The 21,641-nt window shown below is 32.7% G+C and overlaps 1 protein-coding gene across 4 annotated transcripts in view; it reads left to right on the top strand.

Annotated features, from left to right (window-relative positions):
* GRIK2 (glutamate ionotropic receptor kainate type subunit 2) overlaps positions 1-18,147 on the top strand; it is a 1,096,112-nt gene extending 1,077,965 nt beyond the window's left edge. For 3 of the 4 annotated variants that reach the window (XM_078054938.1, XM_078054939.1, XM_078054940.1), the window contains 2 exons: positions 3,677-3,927; positions 16,437-18,147. In XM_078054938.1, coding sequence (XP_077911064.1) covers positions 3,677-3,927; positions 16,437-16,601 — 416 coding nt within the window. In that variant the 3' untranslated portion in view covers positions 16,602-18,147. Of the gene's footprint in view, positions 1-3,676; positions 3,928-12,225; positions 12,313-16,436 lie in introns of all 4 variants that reach the window. The other variant, XM_078054941.1, reaches the window with a different exon arrangement.
* The last annotated feature ends 3,494 nt before the right edge of the window (positions 18,148-21,641 follow it).

Raw genomic sequence — 21,641 nt, 5'->3', positions numbered from 1 at the left:
TGGCATAGTGAAAATCAAAAGGCTAAATTCAGCTCTAAGAGGTATTTGGCATATCCTGCATGATTTTTTCAAAAAATGATTTATTTGCCAACATTTTAATGTAGAGAATTTTAGACAGACTGTTTCATGTGTTCGCACCAAAAAAAAAAAAAAAATATATATATCTGGCAAACCTGTGTTGAAATTCTCTAAGTGGAGCTGAAAGTTATCCACTGTGGATGTTGCAATTTTTCAGATATTTTTGTCTAAAGTGTTTCTTCACTCATTTATGGCTATCTGTCTGTACCTTAAGCATTTGAGGATTGACTTTTAGGTACAATAGTATGTGTTAAAATAGACATATTGACAATTTCCTCAGTAGTTCTCTAATCAATCTTAGAGTCCTCTTGCAAAAATACTCGTATTCCTTGGAGGCAGCTTCTCTCATTGCTGGCATATGGTTTGAGGCTGGGTTGGGGTCTGGGCAAAACGTAAGCTTCTATCTATCTAACTAATGGCTGTTCACTTCATTAGAGCTAAGCACATGGCTGTTCATGTCACAAGGAGGATGAAAGTTACTTTTCTTCTTTGATCTCAATGTGCCCTTGAGATTTTTCAACGAGATGAAATTTCAGCCCATGTTGGACTTCAACTAGTATCTGTATAGAAATGCTTCCCCAGGAGCATCAAATGATGTACCAAAGAAGTAATAATTTATTGTTGAATTGCTATTTCTTTAAAAAAAAATAATTACTTAGGGCGCCTGGGTGGCTCAGTTGGTTGAGCGACTGCCTTCGGCTCAGGTCATGATCCTGGAGTCCTGGGATCGAGTTCCGCATGGGGCTCCCTGCTCAGCAGGGAGCCTGCTTCTCCCTCTGACCCTCCTCCCTCTCATGCTCTCTATCATTCTCTCTCTCTCAATAAATAAATAAAAATCCTTAAAAAAATTAAAAAAAAATAATTACTTAAACTAAATCAATGACAGATGACAAGTAAAACATGGCAAGGATTTACTTTCATCAATTATGTTCCCTATATTGTTTTATCTTGTTAAAAACCTCAAAATGAGGTATATTAATTTTGTAGCTTTGATTTAAACCAAATTCCATTTAAACATTACCATATTTATATTGGAAAACAAGTTTGGGGAGGTTTGCTAGCAATGGGAAATTTTTATGTTTACTGTAAGTGCTAGAAATAGGAAGCTCAGCCAAGCAAGAAATCAAGGTGTATCTATCATTTGTTGAAAAGTGGGTTGCTTCTGTTAGTCTGTTTCTTATTTAAAGAATGTAGGGAAGAATATTGTGTTTGAAGATATTAGAATAAACATCCTCATGCAGTTTAATGGATATGGTGAGTTGGTAATAAAATAATATTCTTTCAGTATTGTTCAGGATGAGAAATAAGCTGACTCAAAATATTACTTAGCTGTATCAAGAATTTTCCATATTTGAAGTCTACTTTTCAAGTCACTATCACCCCAAATTTTGCTTACAATTGAAATTCCAAAAGAGAAACCACATTTTATATTAGTCACATGTAGCCATTTTCACAAGTACTATCAGCATAAAATTTGCTTCAGCTGCTGTATTTCTAATTAAAAAACATATTTGACGAACTGCAATTCTGCTTAAAGAGGATATTTTTTCCTCAATCAAATATTTATTTTACAGAGAATATACATGGTTAATCAGAATGATAATTCAAAGTAAGAGTGACCTTGAAGCTGGTGTTAGGTTAGGTGCAGTGAATTAATGAAAATTGGATAGCCCAACAGATGGCCTTAATTTATGGTTTTGAAATACATGTCAGACAGACCAAAAGGACTAGGTTATTACTCTTACATTATGGTAGGAATGCCTCAGTCAGATATTATGCTCCTCATAATATGAAACATTTGTTGAGATCCTGTTATGTGAAAAAATATTCAGAAGTGACAATTATATAAGAAAATATTGAGATGATAGATGATAGAGATAAATGATATATATACATAGATAAACATCATCTATTCCAGAGAGTTTATAATCTACATAGGAAAATAAGTCACATTCTGAAAGGCAAATAATAAAAATAATGATAATACTAGGTGACCTAGACTGAGTGGCCAGTTAGTGATCAAGGTAGAAGGTAGTCTGGGCGAGGCTTACCCATTGAGACCTGAAGTGGCTGAGGGGCAGATTTTAAATTGAATATTTTCATCAGATAACATTTGGAAGAGAAGAGCACAGCAAAGAAGCCGAGAAGCAGGAATTCTTCTATTATCATGAGGATTAATTGTACAATGAAAATAAAATATTTGAGTTCTAAATATAGGAGTGGATAATGCTCCTTTTAAGGAAAACTGGAAAAATGTTGTATAGAAGCCATATACCTACACATTTCTTCTGAGTAAGATTAAGGATTATGTTAAAGAAACAGCTCTCCAGCTGGATTAGGTAGACCATCCCTCCAACATTCAACAGGTTACTTACTTCCTATGATTCCCCTTGTCTTTCTGCTTTTAGCGTGACTATTCTTTCTAAGAGAATGATGCTAAGTTGGTCTTGTTATATTAAACAAGTAAAAAACAAAATATATAGTGGTGTCCCTTATGAGGCAGAAAAGTTTCTTGATGAAGTTTTTAATCACTTTTAGCAAAAATGAAGTTTTAGCATAGGCCCCTGTAGGTATATTTAAGTAAAAAAAAAAATCACAGGCATTATTGAATACAAATTAAAATTTGAAAATTAGTATTTTTCTGTAAGCAGAACTTATGAATGAGAAGATGCAGAAAAATGGAATGTGCAATATAGTGTTTTAGGAAAGAAGATGAAACTTTAGATACAGGCTATTTCTGGGTGGGAAAAAGAGGTAACACCCATCCCTTGGGTTAGGTGTTGAAAGATGCATGTAGTTCGGTATTATTCTATGCTTTTGGGCAACCAATTAGAAAAGTTATTACTTATCATGTAATAGCTAATACAGATGAATATCTGCCCCCATCAGCATAAATACTAAATTTAATTTATACTGTTGCCTCCACTGGAGAGAACATTTCCCCCCAAAACATAAAATAATAAATAAACTATCAAAAAAAACCTTACAATGCATTACCATGATTATATTTGAAGGATCCAAGTCTGTACAAGCCTGTTATTTCTGTTACTCAGATTAAATAAAAAATAGGAGTGATTACCTATTACTTGCAAAGTATGAGCTACCCCTGAATGCAGCCTGTTGATCATGATTGCCTTAAATTATTGCACTCAATCCTGGGAAACACAATTTTTCCCACAACTTTCCTAAAAATAGAGATTACTGGTTTATCAATGCTCTGTTTCAGTGTGGAGTGATTCCTATATATTAGCTAAATATCCTTGCACTCTATCGATTTCTTTTTTGGATTTCTACTTCCTATTTACTTATTTTCCAGTGCTCTGAACTGCCTGCCTTTTAAAAGGAGACGTTTTCTTCCTCAAAAACAACTTTTATTGTACCCTTCAAAATCAGAACGGCATTACTTCATGTTGTTACTTAGTTCTCTCATTAAATTTCTGTCCTTCATCATTTTCCAGTTGTTTTTCTCTACTGAAAATAAATATTGGCATACCCTGGAGTGTTTGGACAAAGCTCTATCCTTCTCTCATCACGTTAACCCTTAACTATTAAAACTCTGGGTTCCTTGAAAGAGTTAACATACCCTCTCTTTTCTTAGGTTCTCCATATAGAGACAAAATCACCATAGCAATTCTTCAGCTACAAGAGGAAGGCAAGCTGCACATGATGAAGGAGAAATGGTGGAGGGGCAATGGCTGCCCGGAGGAGGAGAGCAAAGAGGCCAGTGCCCTGGGGGTTCAAAATATTGGTGGCATCTTCATTGTTCTGGCAGCCGGCTTGGTGCTCTCAGTTTTTGTGGCAGTGGGAGAGTTTTTATACAAATCCAAAAAAAACGCTCAATTGGAAAAGGTAAATGTCACTTTTTTACGATTCAAAGCAATTGCTGTTATACTACAACAAATTCTTTTTGATCTTTCCAAGCAAGGGTAATGCTTAGAACGGTGAACCGCTAATTGTCCTCTGCCATTCATTCTCTGAGGGAGGTTCACAAAAAGAATCAGGATCACCTTTGTGATTTTTAAGTTACAAGAATCTGTTTAAATTAAAGCTAGCTTCAGAACAAGTGACTATTTCTCCTGTTATTGAAGCCGGAGACAAAGAGACACTTTTGCGGCGTAAAGTTCATTGCAGTTAGTTTAATGGAGAAATGCAATTAAGGAAGGAAGCAAATATCGGAAATTGTAATATGAAGGAAGAAATACTTCTCTATAGATAAAATGGGTTTTAAAATACAATCCTTAAGAATGGTTTCAAGTTAGAGGGTAGATGAAATTTTTATTTGAAGATTTTTAGTCTGATAAATTTCTAACTGAAAAAAAAAATCTTAACTTGCATGGTGGAAATTACAGTTAATTTTCTAAATTAGTGAATGTGTGAAAATATTGTCGTTCCTTTCATGCCATTTAATGCTATTCTTAATAAGTCCTGTATTCCTTTGCACCAGAGTCTTTAGAAGAATATATATAAACCTCAAAAATATTGAGACTATAGCATTTTTTCCCGAGATTTTAATACATTTAGTCTTTGGTACAAGTGTCTTTATGTTCCATTCTTGAAAAATTTGTGAATCTCATTCAAATTATATATTTCTAGTGCTATAATTTCCTCGGTTCTATAAATATGAAGAATATTTATAGAAAAATCTCTCAGATGGTACATGACCCTTTTTGTATGTAAATTTATAGCTCTGAACATGAACTACTGCTTTACCATTTTTAAGTCTTCTGGCACCTCATTTACTTTTTGTACATAAACATCTCTTTTTGTTTTTAATTTAAAAAAAAAGTTTTTTAGGGCTTAACCTTTAGACCCTGTGTCACAGTGAGATTATATTCTCTTTCATATTTAAGAGGTTTATGAACTTTTACTGGTAAATATGAGGAGCAAAATATGAAGTTAAAGATAATATCATATATTAATATAAGGTAATATATATTTTGCTACTGTTCTTTGAACACTGACATCTGTAAAACTATTTTTGAAAAACAAAAACATTTTCCCTCTGTCTTTGGTAATTTTTGTTGCAATTACTTCTTTCTGAAACCAAAATTTTGGATACAGCGTTTCTATATTTTTACTTGACTACAGTATTTAACACTTAGAAATAATGTTTTTATAAATGAGTATTTTGATAGTCTCCTTTTGTCCTTGAGTAAAATAACCAATTCAGAAGTTTGAAAAATTTAGGAATCATATGATTTATTTCCCCACAACATTCAGGATGGCTGTATCTGCTGACTTGGCTAAATCAAATATTTGTTGCACTAGTGTGACTGATGAATAAGTCTCAATATGCTTTTTATGTTATGATCCTTTTTGTAGTGTCAAAATCAGTTTTGAAATAAAATCCAAAGAACAAATCAAAGACAAAAAAACATTAGCTCATCAATGTCCGTTTTTACTACAACTTGGCAATAAATGTGTCATTTGGGTAGTTAATACTTAAAATGAGTCCAAAAATTACAGAAGGAATCTGGGGTTTTCTAATTGGAACCTCAAATCTCCATATGCAATGATTTTCTTTCAGTTATAGCTCAGTGTTAAAATAAAACCAATGAATTAATCTCTTGATATATGTGGTATCCTATTGCCCTTGTCTCTTTGTGTCCTAGCCATATGATTTGCCTAGGCCATGTCTTAAGGCACAATTAGTCTATAAGCATTCTGTTAAAAAAACAAAACAAAAAACCCCAAAACAAAGAACATAGGGATTTAATTCTCTAAAATAACCTTCTTCGTACTTACTATAAAAAACTAGTTTAGTTGAAATTCAGCTTTCTTGAATTTCTGTGGACCTGTATGACCTTCTAAAACAATTAGGAAAAGGAAATTAATGTACCTTTTTTGACTGAAGCAGATGAAACAAAAGAGACAATTGTGTTGATATTACATGAGGATTATTAGTCACATTCCCCAATGCTTTCACGCTCTGTCTCCACATAACTTCCATAATGAAATCCAAATTCCCTAGCTTAGCAGACAAGGCACTTCAGGAGCTGTCCCTGTCTACCATTATAGTTCAATTTTTTGTTTCTCCCCAATTTGCACTTTTACTCCAGTCAAACTAAATTACTTTCAATTTTCCAATGTCATCCAGTTTTTCAAATTTTCTTCCATTTGACTTGAGCAAATCTTGACCATTTTTCTACCTGGCAAACTCCCACTAGTCATTTTAGACTAGTATCATTCAAGACTAGGTATCAACTTGCCCAGAAATCTTTCCCTAATCAATAGAGGTAATGGACGTGAGTACAGGACACAGCTGTTTCCACAAGGTAGTGTTAGGTTTTCATTTCCTATTCCGGTGGAAAAAAAAATATGATGTGCATATCTTACTTTATTTTTACTTCGGTGATTTCAGGTACTGCCATCATTCCAAAAACATTTCCTACCCCTTTGAGAAAGTTGGGAAGGTTTTTTGCCCATTTTAAACCACATCCATCATTATGTCTAGATACCTTTTCTCTGTGAAGCCTATGCACATCTCCATTCTCCCTTAGCACACTATTTTATTCATATTTGTTGGTTTCTCTGTGTGGATGCCTCTCTCCCTACTAGACTCTCAGTTCCTTTAGGACAAAGACCTAGTGTTTTTGGTTTGTATCTCCAAGGTCCCAAACAGTGCCTGTTGGCATAAGATAGATTGATCTATCATCTATTTATTTATTTATATCTTTCTTTCTATCTATTTAACTTAATAATGAAGTTGGTTCCAGGAAACTATTTAGAAAAGTATATCATAAAGAATAAAAAAAGAACTATGTTTCTATATAGTTCAAAAGAACTGTGTTTATAAAATAAATACTTATGGATTTATTAGAAGTGACCCATTTTTATGTATTGTGATAAATTAGGTTCTTGGACTCCATTCTTTTTTATTTTTCTTGAGGAAAAGATTTTATTTAGTTGAGCTATACAGTTTGTTTAACACCTTACTTAATTTATTAAAATTAACCATAAAATATTCCTAGATTTTATCACAGTCAGGTTTATTTACACTTATAATTGTGACTTTAATTATATTTCTTAAATTTTAAAAGTAAGGTAAATATTTGTGATCATTCATTTACTCAATAATTATTTATTGAGAACTGAACATGCAAGGAATTATATTTTGCACATTGAATGTAAGCAATGATATAGTATTCATAATTCTAGCCCCAGAGTGCTTTGCTATCTCTCTTCCCTTCTCTTTCTTCATTCTTTTCCTTCTTTCTGTAGGCTATAGTATTCCAGGATTTAAAAAAAAAAAGAAATTTCCCCATCTTTATCTAAATAGGCTGCCAGACACGATATACACACAGTTCTAGTTGAATATGAATCTTACGGATAAAATTTATGAATAGCAAATAGCATGCATTTTGTAAAATATTAGTGGAGCAAATAGGTCTTGATGACTATAACTTTTTTATATTTTTGATAATTAGGAGTAGTGTAAGAAAGTATCATTTTTAAATGAAGGAAGGTTAAAACTGAAAACAGAAGAAATTGCTGCGATATATAGACCCTAGAACTTCAAAAAGCGTAAATTGCATTCCTTTCAGATAGCCACAAGATGGTGTATTACAATTTTGATAATACTTCATGGTTTTAATTTTGATGCAAATATTAATACATCAAAGATACATTGCTTTTCATTTATTTGAACTTTTAAAATAAGTAGGTATTTATTTTTCTGATTTTTCCAAAGTATAACTTGGCCATTTGGAAAGATCCTCAAAATGTTTTTCCTTTCTGAATGTGTCTGAAAAAGTAACTAATCAACATGTACATTTTCTAATTGATTTTTTTCTTGCCTTACCTATTCCCTGATTTAAAAAAATATTAATACTTAAGTTTCATTCAGTAAGAATCCAAGAAACTGTTATACATTTGAGGCAATTATCAGCGAATTTCAGGTTCCGTGGATTTGCTTAAAAGGTCCTGTTTCTCCCTCCTAAGTCTTACTTATAACTGAAGAAAGCTATTTAAGATACAGAGTTTTGTTTTGTCTAGTAATATTTATGATAATATATTGGTTTTGTAAGCATGAATTAGAAGTGATTATAATTATTTTAATTTTAATTAAACTGTTTTATGACAGAATTATGATTCATGTTTAAAATCATTCAACATTTCTTAAATATTTTAATATGTCCTCTTTTAAAAGATGTACATAATTCTGACTTCTTTTGATTTCCAGCAAGAATAGTAATGTAACTTACACAGTTTAATTTTTTGTCTGATTTATATACAGAAATATTTTCTTTCCCATGCAATTGAAAATGGATTTGCCTGTAAAGATTGCTTTCATTGAACAGTTTGAACATGAATCTTTGAGTTTCCTGACATGAAAAGACTTAGCAACAAAAATATTCTTTCTTATTACTTAAGTATTAACAAAATTTAGTCAAAATGTCTGAGAAATAAAAAAAATGTAAATTATTGCTCAGATATTGAATTTGTTTTGATTTGAGCTTTCCTTTAAGGTGATTGAAGGACATTTTAAGAACTACTTGGTATTGTTGTTTTCCAGGATATAGTATATTTTAGTCAATGTTGTTATTTGTATTATAGAACACTGGTCTATCATACTGCAGATAATCTCTAAATAATGATGTTTTTCCAGACACTGAAAGTTAAAAAAAAATTTGGAGGGCACATAGAATGCTCTTCAGTCTATAGTTGAATAACAAATGTAGAAGGAAGCTGTAACTCAGAGTAGAAGGACCAATGAATGAAACAGTACAATTTGGGGGAATGACAAAGAGAAAGTCAAAGTGGGTTAGTTTAATCCTGCAAGACTAGGGATCCAGGGTAAAAGATTATTTACAAGGAAAACGCTTTTCAAAGCTGGCTGAATCTGTATATCATGGAACCAGAAGAATGAAAACAGGTTGTCGCTTTCAGAATGCTGAAGAAATTTGATCTATTGGGAGCAATGCTTTTTAAAAGAGGCCGTTTATTGGACAAGGCATAGGAATGCAACAAGGCTATAAATCATCAGTAAAGATTTTATTTCAATATTTACCTTTTGCAAGTAATACCTATTAGCAAACCACAGAAAGCTGTGCTTTGGAATTTTAACTGCATTTAACTTTTTAGAAGTTAGAAGTTCTAAGTATATTTTCAGTATAATAAAATTTAGCCATAAAGCATGTTGCTATTCAGAAGTTAAAAGCTGCAAATAGACTTTGGACAAATAGTCCATTTTGTATTGTTTTTATGTTACTGCCTTTCTCTGAGAGCAGAACATCTCTCAATTTCTACCAATGACCTATATAAGGATTAACTAGATGGCTTTTAAAAATGTTTTTACATATAAATATAAAATCACACTTAAAAATGAGATGCCAATCTTTTTTCATTCACTAATTTAGTTCCAAATCATCCAAAGGATTTTTAAGTCATTTGTTTATGATTAAGCCAGCCTCTATTTATGCACATAAATGATGTTTTAAAATTAAGATTGTAGCTGGATAGATAATAATTTTACTACCTTATTTTTATAAATGACTTTAGAGTTTCTAAAGAGTAGTATCTCATTTGAATACAGTTACCCTGAGAACTGTGCAAATATCATTATCCATATTGTGCACATGAGGATAAGTATCTCAAGGGTCAAGTGTTTCCCAAAGTCAAAGATGCCTACTCTCACACTTTTAAGCTATAGCATTTTGCACAAAATGGAGGTAGAATATTTAGCTAGTCTTCCTGATAGTTTTTCTTCCTGAAGTTGCATTGATGCAATATGTGGAGTGGGAGTTTGAATTAGATAAACAGATTGTGGGCTTTGATCTTAAGCACTGTCTAGTTATTTCACTTTCCTAGACAATTAAGCATGAGTTTTGGAATTAAAAAAAAAAAGAAGAAGAAGAAGATTTGGGCTCCTTTCTCAACTTTTTTCAACTTTGGATAAAATTACTTAACCTTTCTATACATCTCTTAAAATAAACAGATAAATGGGTTAGGAATATACCATAAATGAAAGTGTTTTAAAAATTAAGATAGTTAAGATACACTGAATATTTTGCATGTGTCTGGCATATAATTAGCAGCTATTGCTATAATATACTTATTTTATTCATAAAGCTGGTACATTTTAACTGCTGGATCTTAAAAAGAGAGAGCTTTCTTGGAATTCAGCATTAGATATTTGGATGTTACATGTTTTGTTGAAAATTGTATCATTATGACTACTAGCAAAAATGTGATGATTAACATTGCTTTTTCTTAAAATGTATTTCATAGCTGTATTGACTAAAGTGGTGTTGAAGCTTGTCAGACCTTATTCATTGATTTTTCGAACTTAAGTAGGGGAAGTGTAAAAATGTATAATGATGCTTCATTTTTCTCTGTCTCACTGTATTTGCTAAATGCAATATAAAGATATTCAGTAACCGTTTCTGTAAGAGCCCAGGTTTCTGAGAACATTTTAATCTTTGGTTAAGTTTATCATTGTAAAATAACCGCAGCTAAAGCATAGGATGCTTTGTCATTTTATTCATTAAAAAATGTATTTCTTTTTGTCCCATATTTTTTTTCTGTCTGATTTATTACTTACTATTCAAAAATTAACATTGATTAAGAGCAGAGTCCAGGTAAAAGGCTCCACTGAAATTCAAGTACCTCTTCAGGAGGCGGGCTGATACAATAAAAGCATTCAAAGAACTGTGGTCAAGAGAATAGCGTTCTTCTTTGAGCTCTGATAACAGCTGTATGCATGACCTTGGGTAGATGATTTCTTGAGTTTGAGCTTCTCTAGCTGTAAAATTAAAGTGATGAAGCAATAAGATCACTGCAGAACTTGCGCGTAAAACGTCCGGCGCAGCTAATCTAAATAACTTTTTTTTTTTCAAAATGAGAGCTGCTCTGGAACATCAAGATCAAAGTCGCTATATACGTTTTTGACATGAGTGTCTTAACTAGTCATTTTCCATCTCTCATTGCTCACTGTTACATTCATATAGCCTGAGGTCAATTTATACTTCTGATGTATATAGCATTAGCACTTTGATATTTTAAAAATCCTGTCAATTAAGAAGAGTATAAATCAAAAGGAATGTGTCATATTAAATGACAACTATTTTCCTCATTTAATACACCAATATTTATACAAAATATCACATATTATGTTCTATATACTTTTATGCCATTTTAGTTATTATTTAGTTGATTTAGTTTTATCTAATGTGGGATAATTTTATGCAGGGATCACAGTGACTGTTTGGATTTGTCTTTATGACATGCAACTTGGAATTCTTGGTCAAATGGCCTATGGCATCAGAAATTAATTAGAAAAGCATCTGAGAATGGGCTGGTTATCCATAATCAGTTAACAAACTAAAGGACAAACTCAAAACAAGTTTAGTTAATATATGCTAGAATATTGAGCTATAAATCTGATAGAAGTAGCTTGAAGATGTTTTGGTGGGATTTCCAATAGGAACTGTATGCATAAATGGTTGGAAATTATTCTGAATGAATACTGGAGTATCATTTAGTTCATTTTATACTATTAAAGAATAGGACAGCAAGACACATAAGATAGAGTTTTCTCCTTAAAAAATAAATACAGAGTGCATAATATCTTGATTATTTTGCCTTTGGGTGATAAATGACTACATATATTCAACATGAAAGTGATGAGCTTCAAAGTTTAAAAATTCAAATTGGTTATTTTTCATCAGTTGCTGTTTTTAAAAGAGACATTGCTAAATATAAAGATCTTAACTTAAAAATGTAGTTTATGCCAGTGTTCAATGTGGAACATATTTACACCTAGATTTCTACTCTTTAAAAAATCATGTGCTTCACCAAGTGCTGTCACATCATGTGATCATATAAACACATCTATAAGTTAGAAAGTTAAGCTATTAAGAATAAATTATTCTATACACCAATAATGATATTCTTGAGAACAATTTTCTGTGGACTATTAATGTTGTCTTATTATACTCAAAATAAAAAATACAGTCTGTATTAAAAAACAATGTAAATATAGCCAAATTTATACTTTAAAGGTTTCCAGGCCTTCATCATTTCTAGAATTAGTGATGTGTAAATACAGGTTGCCTCATTAAATATAGTGAATTTTATAATGAGTTTTACTAATTTAAATGCAATTATACATGCTAACAGCTCAAAGATTTAAATTTTCATTTTCAGGAATCTTCTATATGGTTAGTGCCACCCTACCATCCAGACACTGTTTAGTAAACTTTTGAAACTTACTAAAAGAGGTTTTTAATAATGGTTAGTATCCTTGTGCCTTTCTTTTTTCTTTTTGTAGTCTGTTATATTAATGTGGAGAAACATTTTTGTGGTTGTTTTCACCCTAAGAAACTTACCTTATTTAACGACACAATTTGTGGTTTTCCATTCCTAAGGAAAAGTGATTTGAAAAAAAGCAACATAGTTTTCGTTTTCTTCCTCCCACCCCCCTCCCTTCCTGCTTTTCCTTCCGCTTCCCTCCCTCCCACTTTCCATCCTTCCTTCCTTTCTTCCTTTTCTATTGCTCTCTTTTTCTTTTATTCTTTCTTCTGCTCTCCTTTCTCCTCTCCTCCTCCCCCTCCGCCCCCCCCCCTTTTCCTTCTTCTTTATTACAAGCCAGGAAACTCCTGTTAAGTGCACTTGGGTTTTTCAAAGCCTGATTTCATAGTTCAACAAAAAAGACATTTTTCAAAATTCCAATTATTATATGAAGTAGGAAAGATATTGTCTCTTGAATGATAATGTTAGAACTTTATTTAAAAGTGAGACATAGTAATTTTTGGGCAACACAAAGCACAGAGAAGCAACTATAATCCACAAGCATATCTATAGTTTCAACTTTAGATTCTTACATAGATTACAATATGGAATTTGCATTCTAAAGCTTTAAAAAAAGTAAAGAACATGTGTTTGCCTGGTGCCACAAGTGAACAGTACTTTATGATATCATTAAAGTCTTTAAATTTCCCCTGTTTATTCTAAACTCCTGCTCAGATCTTAAGGTTTTCATAGTTTTGTGAAGGATTAGAAATATTCTACATGTGAGAAGAGAACGTATGGTCTCACAGTGACTTTATTAGTAACCTAAAGTAAAACTACTTTTTAGGTAAACTGACAGTGATAGATCAAAAGAGAACTGGTAAAATTCAGCTCATTCAGAGAAAAAAAATTTAATAAAAGTAGTAATTTGACAATAAATAACCAAAGCTATTGGTTGGTTGATTAAAGGCTGTTTGGTTAAAATGTTCACTTTCTAATAGCTTTGTAGGTTAGATAAAGCCTAAAATGGTATTGGTGGGGTTACATGTTTATAATTTTCAGAGTTTCTAAATTTGTAAATATAATTCATTTAAGATAATTTAATTTATGAAAGATGAAAGTATTGTGATCTTTGGTGCAGGTTTTTTACCTACATTTTATATTACACAGCATTATAAATGTTATATATTATATAAAATTGTCTAAAAAGAGCTTTATATGCCTTTATTTGTAGTCTGAAGTTAAGTCTAGGGTACTAAGTTCAGTTTACTCTTTAATTTACTAGAAATAAAATTGAGTCATTTCATCTTTGAATGGATATGTATAAGACCTTTTTTTCCAAAGGAAATCAATTGTGTAGGCCACTCTCTTAGTGTGGACAAAAAATTAATTAATATATCTATTCCATTATTTTTTGAAACTAATATATTCAAAATGTCTACAAATCGAGTTTGCCAAGAAGAGGGTGTGATCAATTATTTAACATATGGGAAATTTATTCATTTTAAATGAAGGCTTATTTCAAACAATTCAACGTTATTCACATCCTATAACATTTTAAAGTGTCAATGGCATCAAGTTCTGACCTTGTTATATTATCTAATCAATTCTTCTGTTAAATGTTTCAACAGAGAGCCAAGACTAAGTTACCTCAAGACTATGTATTCTTCCCCCTTTTGGAGTCAGATTTTTCCATTTCTACAGTGTTGTCATCATCACCATCTTCATCATCATTATCATCATGTTCTTAATAAGTACATCTAATAGTAGGTATTAAGCAATGAGAAACACTGTGTCCATATACTGGCTGTCAGGTGTCATATAAATCCTTTAATAGAAATATAATTCATGAACTTCCGAACTGTATAATTTAACACATTATAAATAATGCATGGCAGTAACTGTAGTTAATGGGGAATTCATGTGTAGCATTTAATCACCACCCATTATAAGTACTAATAAATTAATATTTTTACTAATTTAATGTTATTAAACAAATACCAAAGTTTTACCTTGATTAATCAGGTATCTTGTATACATGCTTACTAAGCTTCTGAAAAAAACTTTTTTAAACAATTGAATTAAACACATTGTTAAGTAAGAGTTCAAATATTAGGGTCATGTGTAGCTACAGTTAAAATTCAGTCAACATTTAAAGAATACATGTGTGTTCAGTCAGTGCCGTGAGAACTTGATTTCTGCTCTTTACAATTTAGTGAGAGGGATACATAGAAGTCCCAGAGGCCAGATAGAAAAAAACATGACAATGAGTGCAAAATACTAAAGGGACAAAACCAAATTGAGTGAAAATAATGAGCCTGGTCAATTGGAAAGTGATTCTGAATAAGTTAAAGAGTGAATCATGTCCTGAGGTAAAGGGGTAAAGTTGGATTGTTATGAAGGATGAAAGAACTCTGCAGGGTCCTAGAGCAAGGGGAAGCAAAGTAGAAAAACCCTGGAAGTCCAAGCAAAGAAGAGTGTGTTAGAGAAAAAACAAATGGGGAGGGTGGAGAGGAAGGGGGAAAGCTAAATCAGGGAAGTCATGATGGGGGAAAAAAACCCAAAAAAACAGATTTGGATTTTACCTGTTTCTTAGACAAAGAAATGCTATTAATAAGTGGTTTAAAAATAGATTTTTCTGGTATCTGTGAGCCTTTTGGGAGGGAATAGCCTAGACATACAGTTGAGAAGACCACTAAGGAAACTGTTCAGGAACGCATTAAAGAGAAATGAGGATATAGCCAGGAATGGACAAGAAGATACTAAGACAGGGTCAAAAATCAAAAATTGGGTTATTAGGATATCTTGCTGGCATCTCAGGTATGAGCTGCAGAAAGTGACTTCCCTTTTTTCTGAATCAGTTTTTGTCAAAGAGATGCTTACTTTAATTCAAAGTATTGGTTTGAGTGTCACAAAAGATTATGTGTGCAAAATATTTTTTAAAAAACCACATATATGCTATTAAATATTGTTTAGAATTAGCCTAAGCTGATAAACAATAAAGCAGCAACATCTAAAGCAAAAAATAAGTCTTCACATGCAAATTTGATTAGGTCTATTTCATTATGTTTTCATATCACTTTTTGGAATTGTGTAAATTTTTCATATTTGTCCACATTTTTGGTCGTTGTCCACATTTTTAGTTCTTACACAGAAAGAGCCTAAGTCTCAGCCCATCTGAATTCCAACTACAATATGCAACTGGTTCATGAATCTGATTTATATGTAACTAACATACGTGTATCTCAATTAGTTGGGGAAGAGGACTGATAAAATTTTGTTTCACATATATGACTCTGTAATAGGAATCGTGAGGAGTGTGTAACAATGAGCCCCAGATACACAGAATTTCTAGCAAATCTATTGCCAATGAAATGGGAATTAAAAATAATATTTATAGGGTCATTTTATCTTGATGGGATGAAATATTTGCCAGCTTTCAATTATCAAGCTGATGTTGACCAAAAAAAGTTAATATTTGTTCATGTATTTTTAACGTGCTACAGTTTGTCATTTCATGATTAAATCATGTTTGTTTGTAATCATCATCAATAGTTTTATAGGCATAATCACACAAAGATATAATGAGTACCAGAAATTATTTTCCATGTTTTTATGTCTAAATGTGTGAGTACTATTTTTGTTCTGTTTTGAGATGCACAATGGAAGAATCCATGTTTAAAGAAAATTTTCATATTTCATGCTGTGATCTAAAAAAGTAGTACATTTCTTCTAATCTGTTAAAAGATCAAGAATGGATTTCTGGTTACTGATTTGTGTACATGTGTTTGTATTTAAATTTTAAGGTAGATCTATATTTTATGATGTTAGTCAATTTTACATCTGAAAATCTTACTCAACATAGACATCTTCTATGCATTCCTTGTTGGCAGTTTATTTCACTATCAGCTGGAGATTTTCTTTAAACTAGCCCACTTGGCAAAGATACTTTAATGATCACGAGTTGTGTGTTAAAAGTGCAACAACTGCTCTCACCTTTATAATGAAATTTTTCAAACCTTCAAGGCTGCAATGTTGACAAGCCTCTTGAAAGTGATTTTAATATTATTGCTGGGCGGTTGCAGTTGGCCTGTGTTTTAATATCTCACTCTCTGTGTTATTCTTAGAGGTCCTTCTGCAGCGCCATGGTGGAAGAGCTGAGGATGTCCCTGAAATGCCAGCGTCGGTTAAAACACAAGCCACAGGCCCCGGTTATTGTGAAAACAGAAGAGGTCATCAACATGCACACATTTAACGACAGAAGGTTGCCAGGTAAAGAAACCATGGCATGAAGCTGGGAGGCCAAACACCCAAGCACAAACTGTCGTCCTTTTTTTCCAAACAATTTAGCGAGAATGTTTCCTGTGGAAATATGCAACCTGTGCAAAATAAAATGAGTTACCTCATGCCGCTGTGTCTATGAACTAGAGACTCTGTGATCTAAGCAGTTGCAATGATCAGACTTGATTTACAAGCATCATGGATCAACCAAGTTACACTGGGTTACACTGTTTATCATGGGTTCCTCCCTTCTTTTGAGTGAATGTTACACGTGCATTTTGTGGCTGGTTTCAAATGCAGTCCAGTAAGAAATTACAGGTTCCTTTTGAAGTCCAACTGTTGCCAGGAGGTGGAATATCAATGCCCCAAGGGTAACCAGTAAAAAAAAAAAAAATCATTAGGAATAAAAATACTTGGAATCAGCAAAAACTGTAGTGTTACAAGAAACAGTACAGTCTTCTGACACCCAGATAATATAGGTGGTGATGTTACTAGCCCCCAACTACTCAGTATAATGATCATCTGAATAGATGATATGTGTTTATAGGATGTGAAAAAAATGTAATGCAAAACAAATCTGAATTTCATGGCAAGTGGAATATAAAGCAGATATTCATCAGTGTTTTTCTTTCTTTCTTTCTTTTGACAGTCTGTGTCACTGATTGAGATAGAAATGTCAATTACCAAGGCAATAATGTTTTTTGTTAAATTTACCAAGGCAGGAGATTTAACATACAACTCTACCAGGTCCCCACCTATCCCCTTACGCCTTTTCCCCAACCCCGTACCAAGAATAAAAAAGCAACAGTTGGTTCAGAGATTCTGAATTAAAAAGGATGATGTTTTGCAATCGTTGTTGTAAGTTGTAAAAGAGGGCTGGGTATCGATGGTTATGTGGAAGACTGAAGCTTTCATTCTAACATTCAGATATGTTAATCTAAACCCTCGTTCCTGCTATAAACGAACTTGATGGAGCCTGGGCAGATCTCGGTGAAAGGAGAAAGGGGACTGGTCAACCATAGAAAAGTATGTGTGGAGAACTTTGAAGTGGACTGCGTTTATCAGTACAGTCACAATGTTAAATGAACAAAATTCTTGAGCAGTTTTTTTCAAAAAAATGTTCAGGTTTATTTGTGGAAATGCAAGATTTCTATGAAAATAGTTTTTGTATGGAAATTTTTGTAATACTTTTTATCAACAAAATAAGAACACGTGTTCCTGTCAGGGGTGTGATGTCAAGCATGAATGGTAGTGCGTGTGCACCACCAACGTTTGGTGAAAACTATTTTTATCAAGAAAAAAAGGAATCATAGAAGAGAAATATTTTCAAGTTAGATAATATAAAAGCTAGGTGCACTACCACCACTGCTTACCATGCCACACCCCTGGTTTCCACGAGGCTGATAACATACTGTAATGAACAATTGTGTGTAAAATGGTAAAAGACACAGACCTCTTGACAATATTGTGATAACAGTTGAGTGCACACAGTTTGCTGTTTGAATCCAATGCACAAAATTTAAAAAAATCATTAAAATTATGTCCATTTTACTTTCAGCTTTGACTTTCATTTTTCTCTTGTATGTGTATAAGAATGCACAGTATGTTCATTGCTTGAGGGGAAGTCCACTTCCTGAAGCCCTCTAGGTCATCAAGGATGGCCACTGCTCAACCACCTGGAGAAAAGAAGAAAGGCTCAGTGATGAACTACGCAGATGTAGGAAAAGCTGGACTGGGATAGAACCTGTAATCTTTCAGTTTAGGGCAGTTTAAATGAGAAAAGAGCAGTTCTAGAAATAGCAGTCAGGATCTTGCTTCTTCTCTGAGTGGATATTGACTATATTTGATAGGGTTGTGTAAGACTGTATCATGTTTACTATGTGATATCTGAAGTTCAACTTATGTCCAATTTAAGAATTCCTTTGTGCATTGATAATTCAGTGTAATTCAGCAAAGGGAGAGGAGAAGATAGGCTCAATACCAACAATTAGTAATGATGTGGTTTAGATGTTAACATCCTAACAGAATTTGTTTAAAACAAATAAGGTAACCATCTTAATTACAGGTGACCCCCCCCAAAAAATAAATAAATAAGAAAAAGCTCTGTATTTTTTAAACATGTAGAAGTTGCATAATCAAATTGCTAATATCTGATTAAATTAAAAATTAAATGCCCAAGTATTTTCAAAATTTCTAGTGTCAGAGTTATTTTCAATTAAAATTCATATTTCAATGATAATTTTGTCCCCAAATTTAATGTTAGAGAGTTACACAAGCCACTACTAAAAATCTCAGCATTGTTTTTTTTTTACATGGTAAATAGCTTCAATATATCTCATAAAAATGTTCAGATTTTGGATAATATTAAGTTTCTTATCAATCAGATTCTAATCAGATTTTAAAGCACTTTTTAAGATCAATTCTTCCTTATATTATACAAACTTAATAATAGGCTAGAAATGACAACTTTAACTTTTTTTAAGTAGACAGGAAATAATTATTTTGATTTTTGGTAAAATGTGGCAATTATTTTATTCAAGTATTAGATTTAACAATTTTGAAAAGTGTAAAAAAAACTGCTGTATTTTTTACTCCAATGGTAATTTAGAATATATAAACACTGTATAATATTTAATTTTTATCCTTTTCCTAAAAGGTTTTCTACGTTACTGCCAAAACAGATTTTTCCGTACTTATTAGGTACTTATGCATATATGAGATGCTATTCTTTTCTTTTTTTTGAGATACTATTCTTAATCTTAATAAAATCTTGATTACTTTCAAAATAATTTCAACCAGGGGTGCCTGGGTGGCTCAGTCGTTAAGCGTCTGCCTTCAGCTCAGGTCATGGTCCCAGGGTCCTGGGATCGAGCCCCACACCGGGCTCCCTGCTCGGCGGGAAGCCTGCTTCTCCCTCTCCCACTCCCCCTGCTTGTGTTCCCTCTCTCACTGTGTCTCTCTCTGTCAAATAAATAAATAAACAAAATCTTTAAAAAATAATAATAATTTCAACCAGTGAAAAAAATGTGTCCTCTCTTTGGGAAGGTAGTATATTGGAGTAAGGATCATTATCTAGCATAACACTTAAATTATAAGGAACGGAAGAGAACACATGTTACAATCAACATAAACTGACAACTTCAGGTAATCAATGGAGGTACATATACCACAAATAGCTCTAGCACTATGAAACACGAGGTGGATATATTTACATATGCCATAACTAAATAACCTTAACCAGATGAAAATACCAATGATTTATATTTGTGTGTATATATACACACAAATCCATATTTGTAATATATATATATATATTACAGCTAAATAACCCTAACAACTATGAGAATACCAAGGAGATATTCACATATTTACAGATGAACAATCCTAACCACTATGAGAACACCAAGTGGATATATTTTATCTTACAAATATAATAACTTGGATAAGGATATTTTATTAATTAAAATGTTTCTAATATTTTGCAACTCAGTTACATTTTTATACAAGTTTCTTGTTATTGAATGAGTATATATACTAAACACTAATGATTTAAAAGTATTTTAGCATAAGATACTTTTAATATTTGTTTAGTATGAAATATACATACAACAAATTGTATACAATGCATATGTACACAACAGAATCACACATCTGGTTGTTGGGTGCACCAGAAATTGTTCCCTGGGAATAGGCTGTTCTATATATTCTGTGACTAGGCTTACTGCCGCTCACCTCCAACTCTGAAATGTAAATTTAAGCAGAGTACTGAAATAGAGAGAAGAGAGTGCCTGGCTGTTTCAGGGAAACAGGGCACAGAATGTACAAGAAGAACTTCATCAATGTCTGATCAAGAGAAACAAAGTATAATGACAATATGGACTAGGCTCACCTGAGAATTATCTTTTCAGATTTAAAAAGTACAATAGCAGTGAGGATTTTGGTCATGACAGTGCTGAATGTATCTGTCATTCGAATCACACTGTTCCAATGTGGACTGCTGATTAGCCCTCTGTGTCTGCAGCATTATTATTATTGTGAGATTCCTCCCTTCTTTTGCCTTCTCAGGATTCCCTTAGTCTCAACCTTATTGAATATCCTGTTGCCTCTAACATATGTCCTCTCTTTTCTAAGTTTATCTCTAATTTTGGTGGCTTCTTGAGAATTCCAGGACAGGTCCATTTTTTGAGATATTTCTGAAAAAGGCTGTATATGTCTGAATGTTTTTATTCTACTCTCATAGATAAGTGTTAGTTTCGCTGGGTGTAGAGTTCTAAGTTGAAAATAATTTTACTAGATAAATTTCAAGGTATCCTTTCATTGCTTTCTTAGTTTGAGGCTACTGTGGAAAAACCTAAAATCATTCAGATCCCTGATGCTTTGTGATTTTTTAATATGTCTTTTAGGTTTGTATTCTCAGCATCCTGAAATACCCAAGTGATAGGCATGTATCTACTTTTATCCACCAGGCTGGGCTCTTGCTAATTTTTTCAATTTAGTCACTGTTGTCCTTGAGTTTGGAGAAAACTTTCTGACCCATTACTTTGAGAATTTCCTTTTCTCTGCTTCCTGTGTTCACTCTGATAACTTCTCTTAACATTAAATTATTTTAATTTTTATGAGTTCTTATTTTATGGCCACCATATCTTCTATCTGAAAACTAATAGCAATCCTATGAAATTCCCTTCTTCCTGAAAAGAATTCTGTTTCCTCCCAGTTGCATTTTTTCTGCTTGCTTATTTGGATTCCTACCTATCTTCTATCTTAGAGGTTTTCTTCAAATGTTTGTCTTTAATTCTGAGCAACCTGTTAATGATTAAGAAAAGGTGACTAAAATCTGAGTTGGAAGTTCTACATGCACAAAGGTGTAACAGAGAATGTTTATCTAATTTGAGCTTTGCCATAGATTAATCTTTTTTTTTTTTTTTTTAATTTATTTGAGAGAGAGAGAATGAGAGACAGAGAGCATGAGAGGGAGGAGGGTCAGAGGGAGAAGCAGACTCCCCGCCGAGCAGGGAGCCTGATGCGGGACTCGATCCTCGGGCTCCAGGATC

This window comes from Halichoerus grypus, chromosome 9 (genome assembly GCF_964656455.1).
Source record: "Halichoerus grypus chromosome 9, mHalGry1.hap1.1, whole genome shotgun sequence".
NCBI classification, from domain to species: Eukaryota; Metazoa; Chordata; class Mammalia; order Carnivora; family Phocidae; genus Halichoerus; species Halichoerus grypus.
This window is presented reverse-complemented; position numbering and strand designations above follow the sequence as displayed.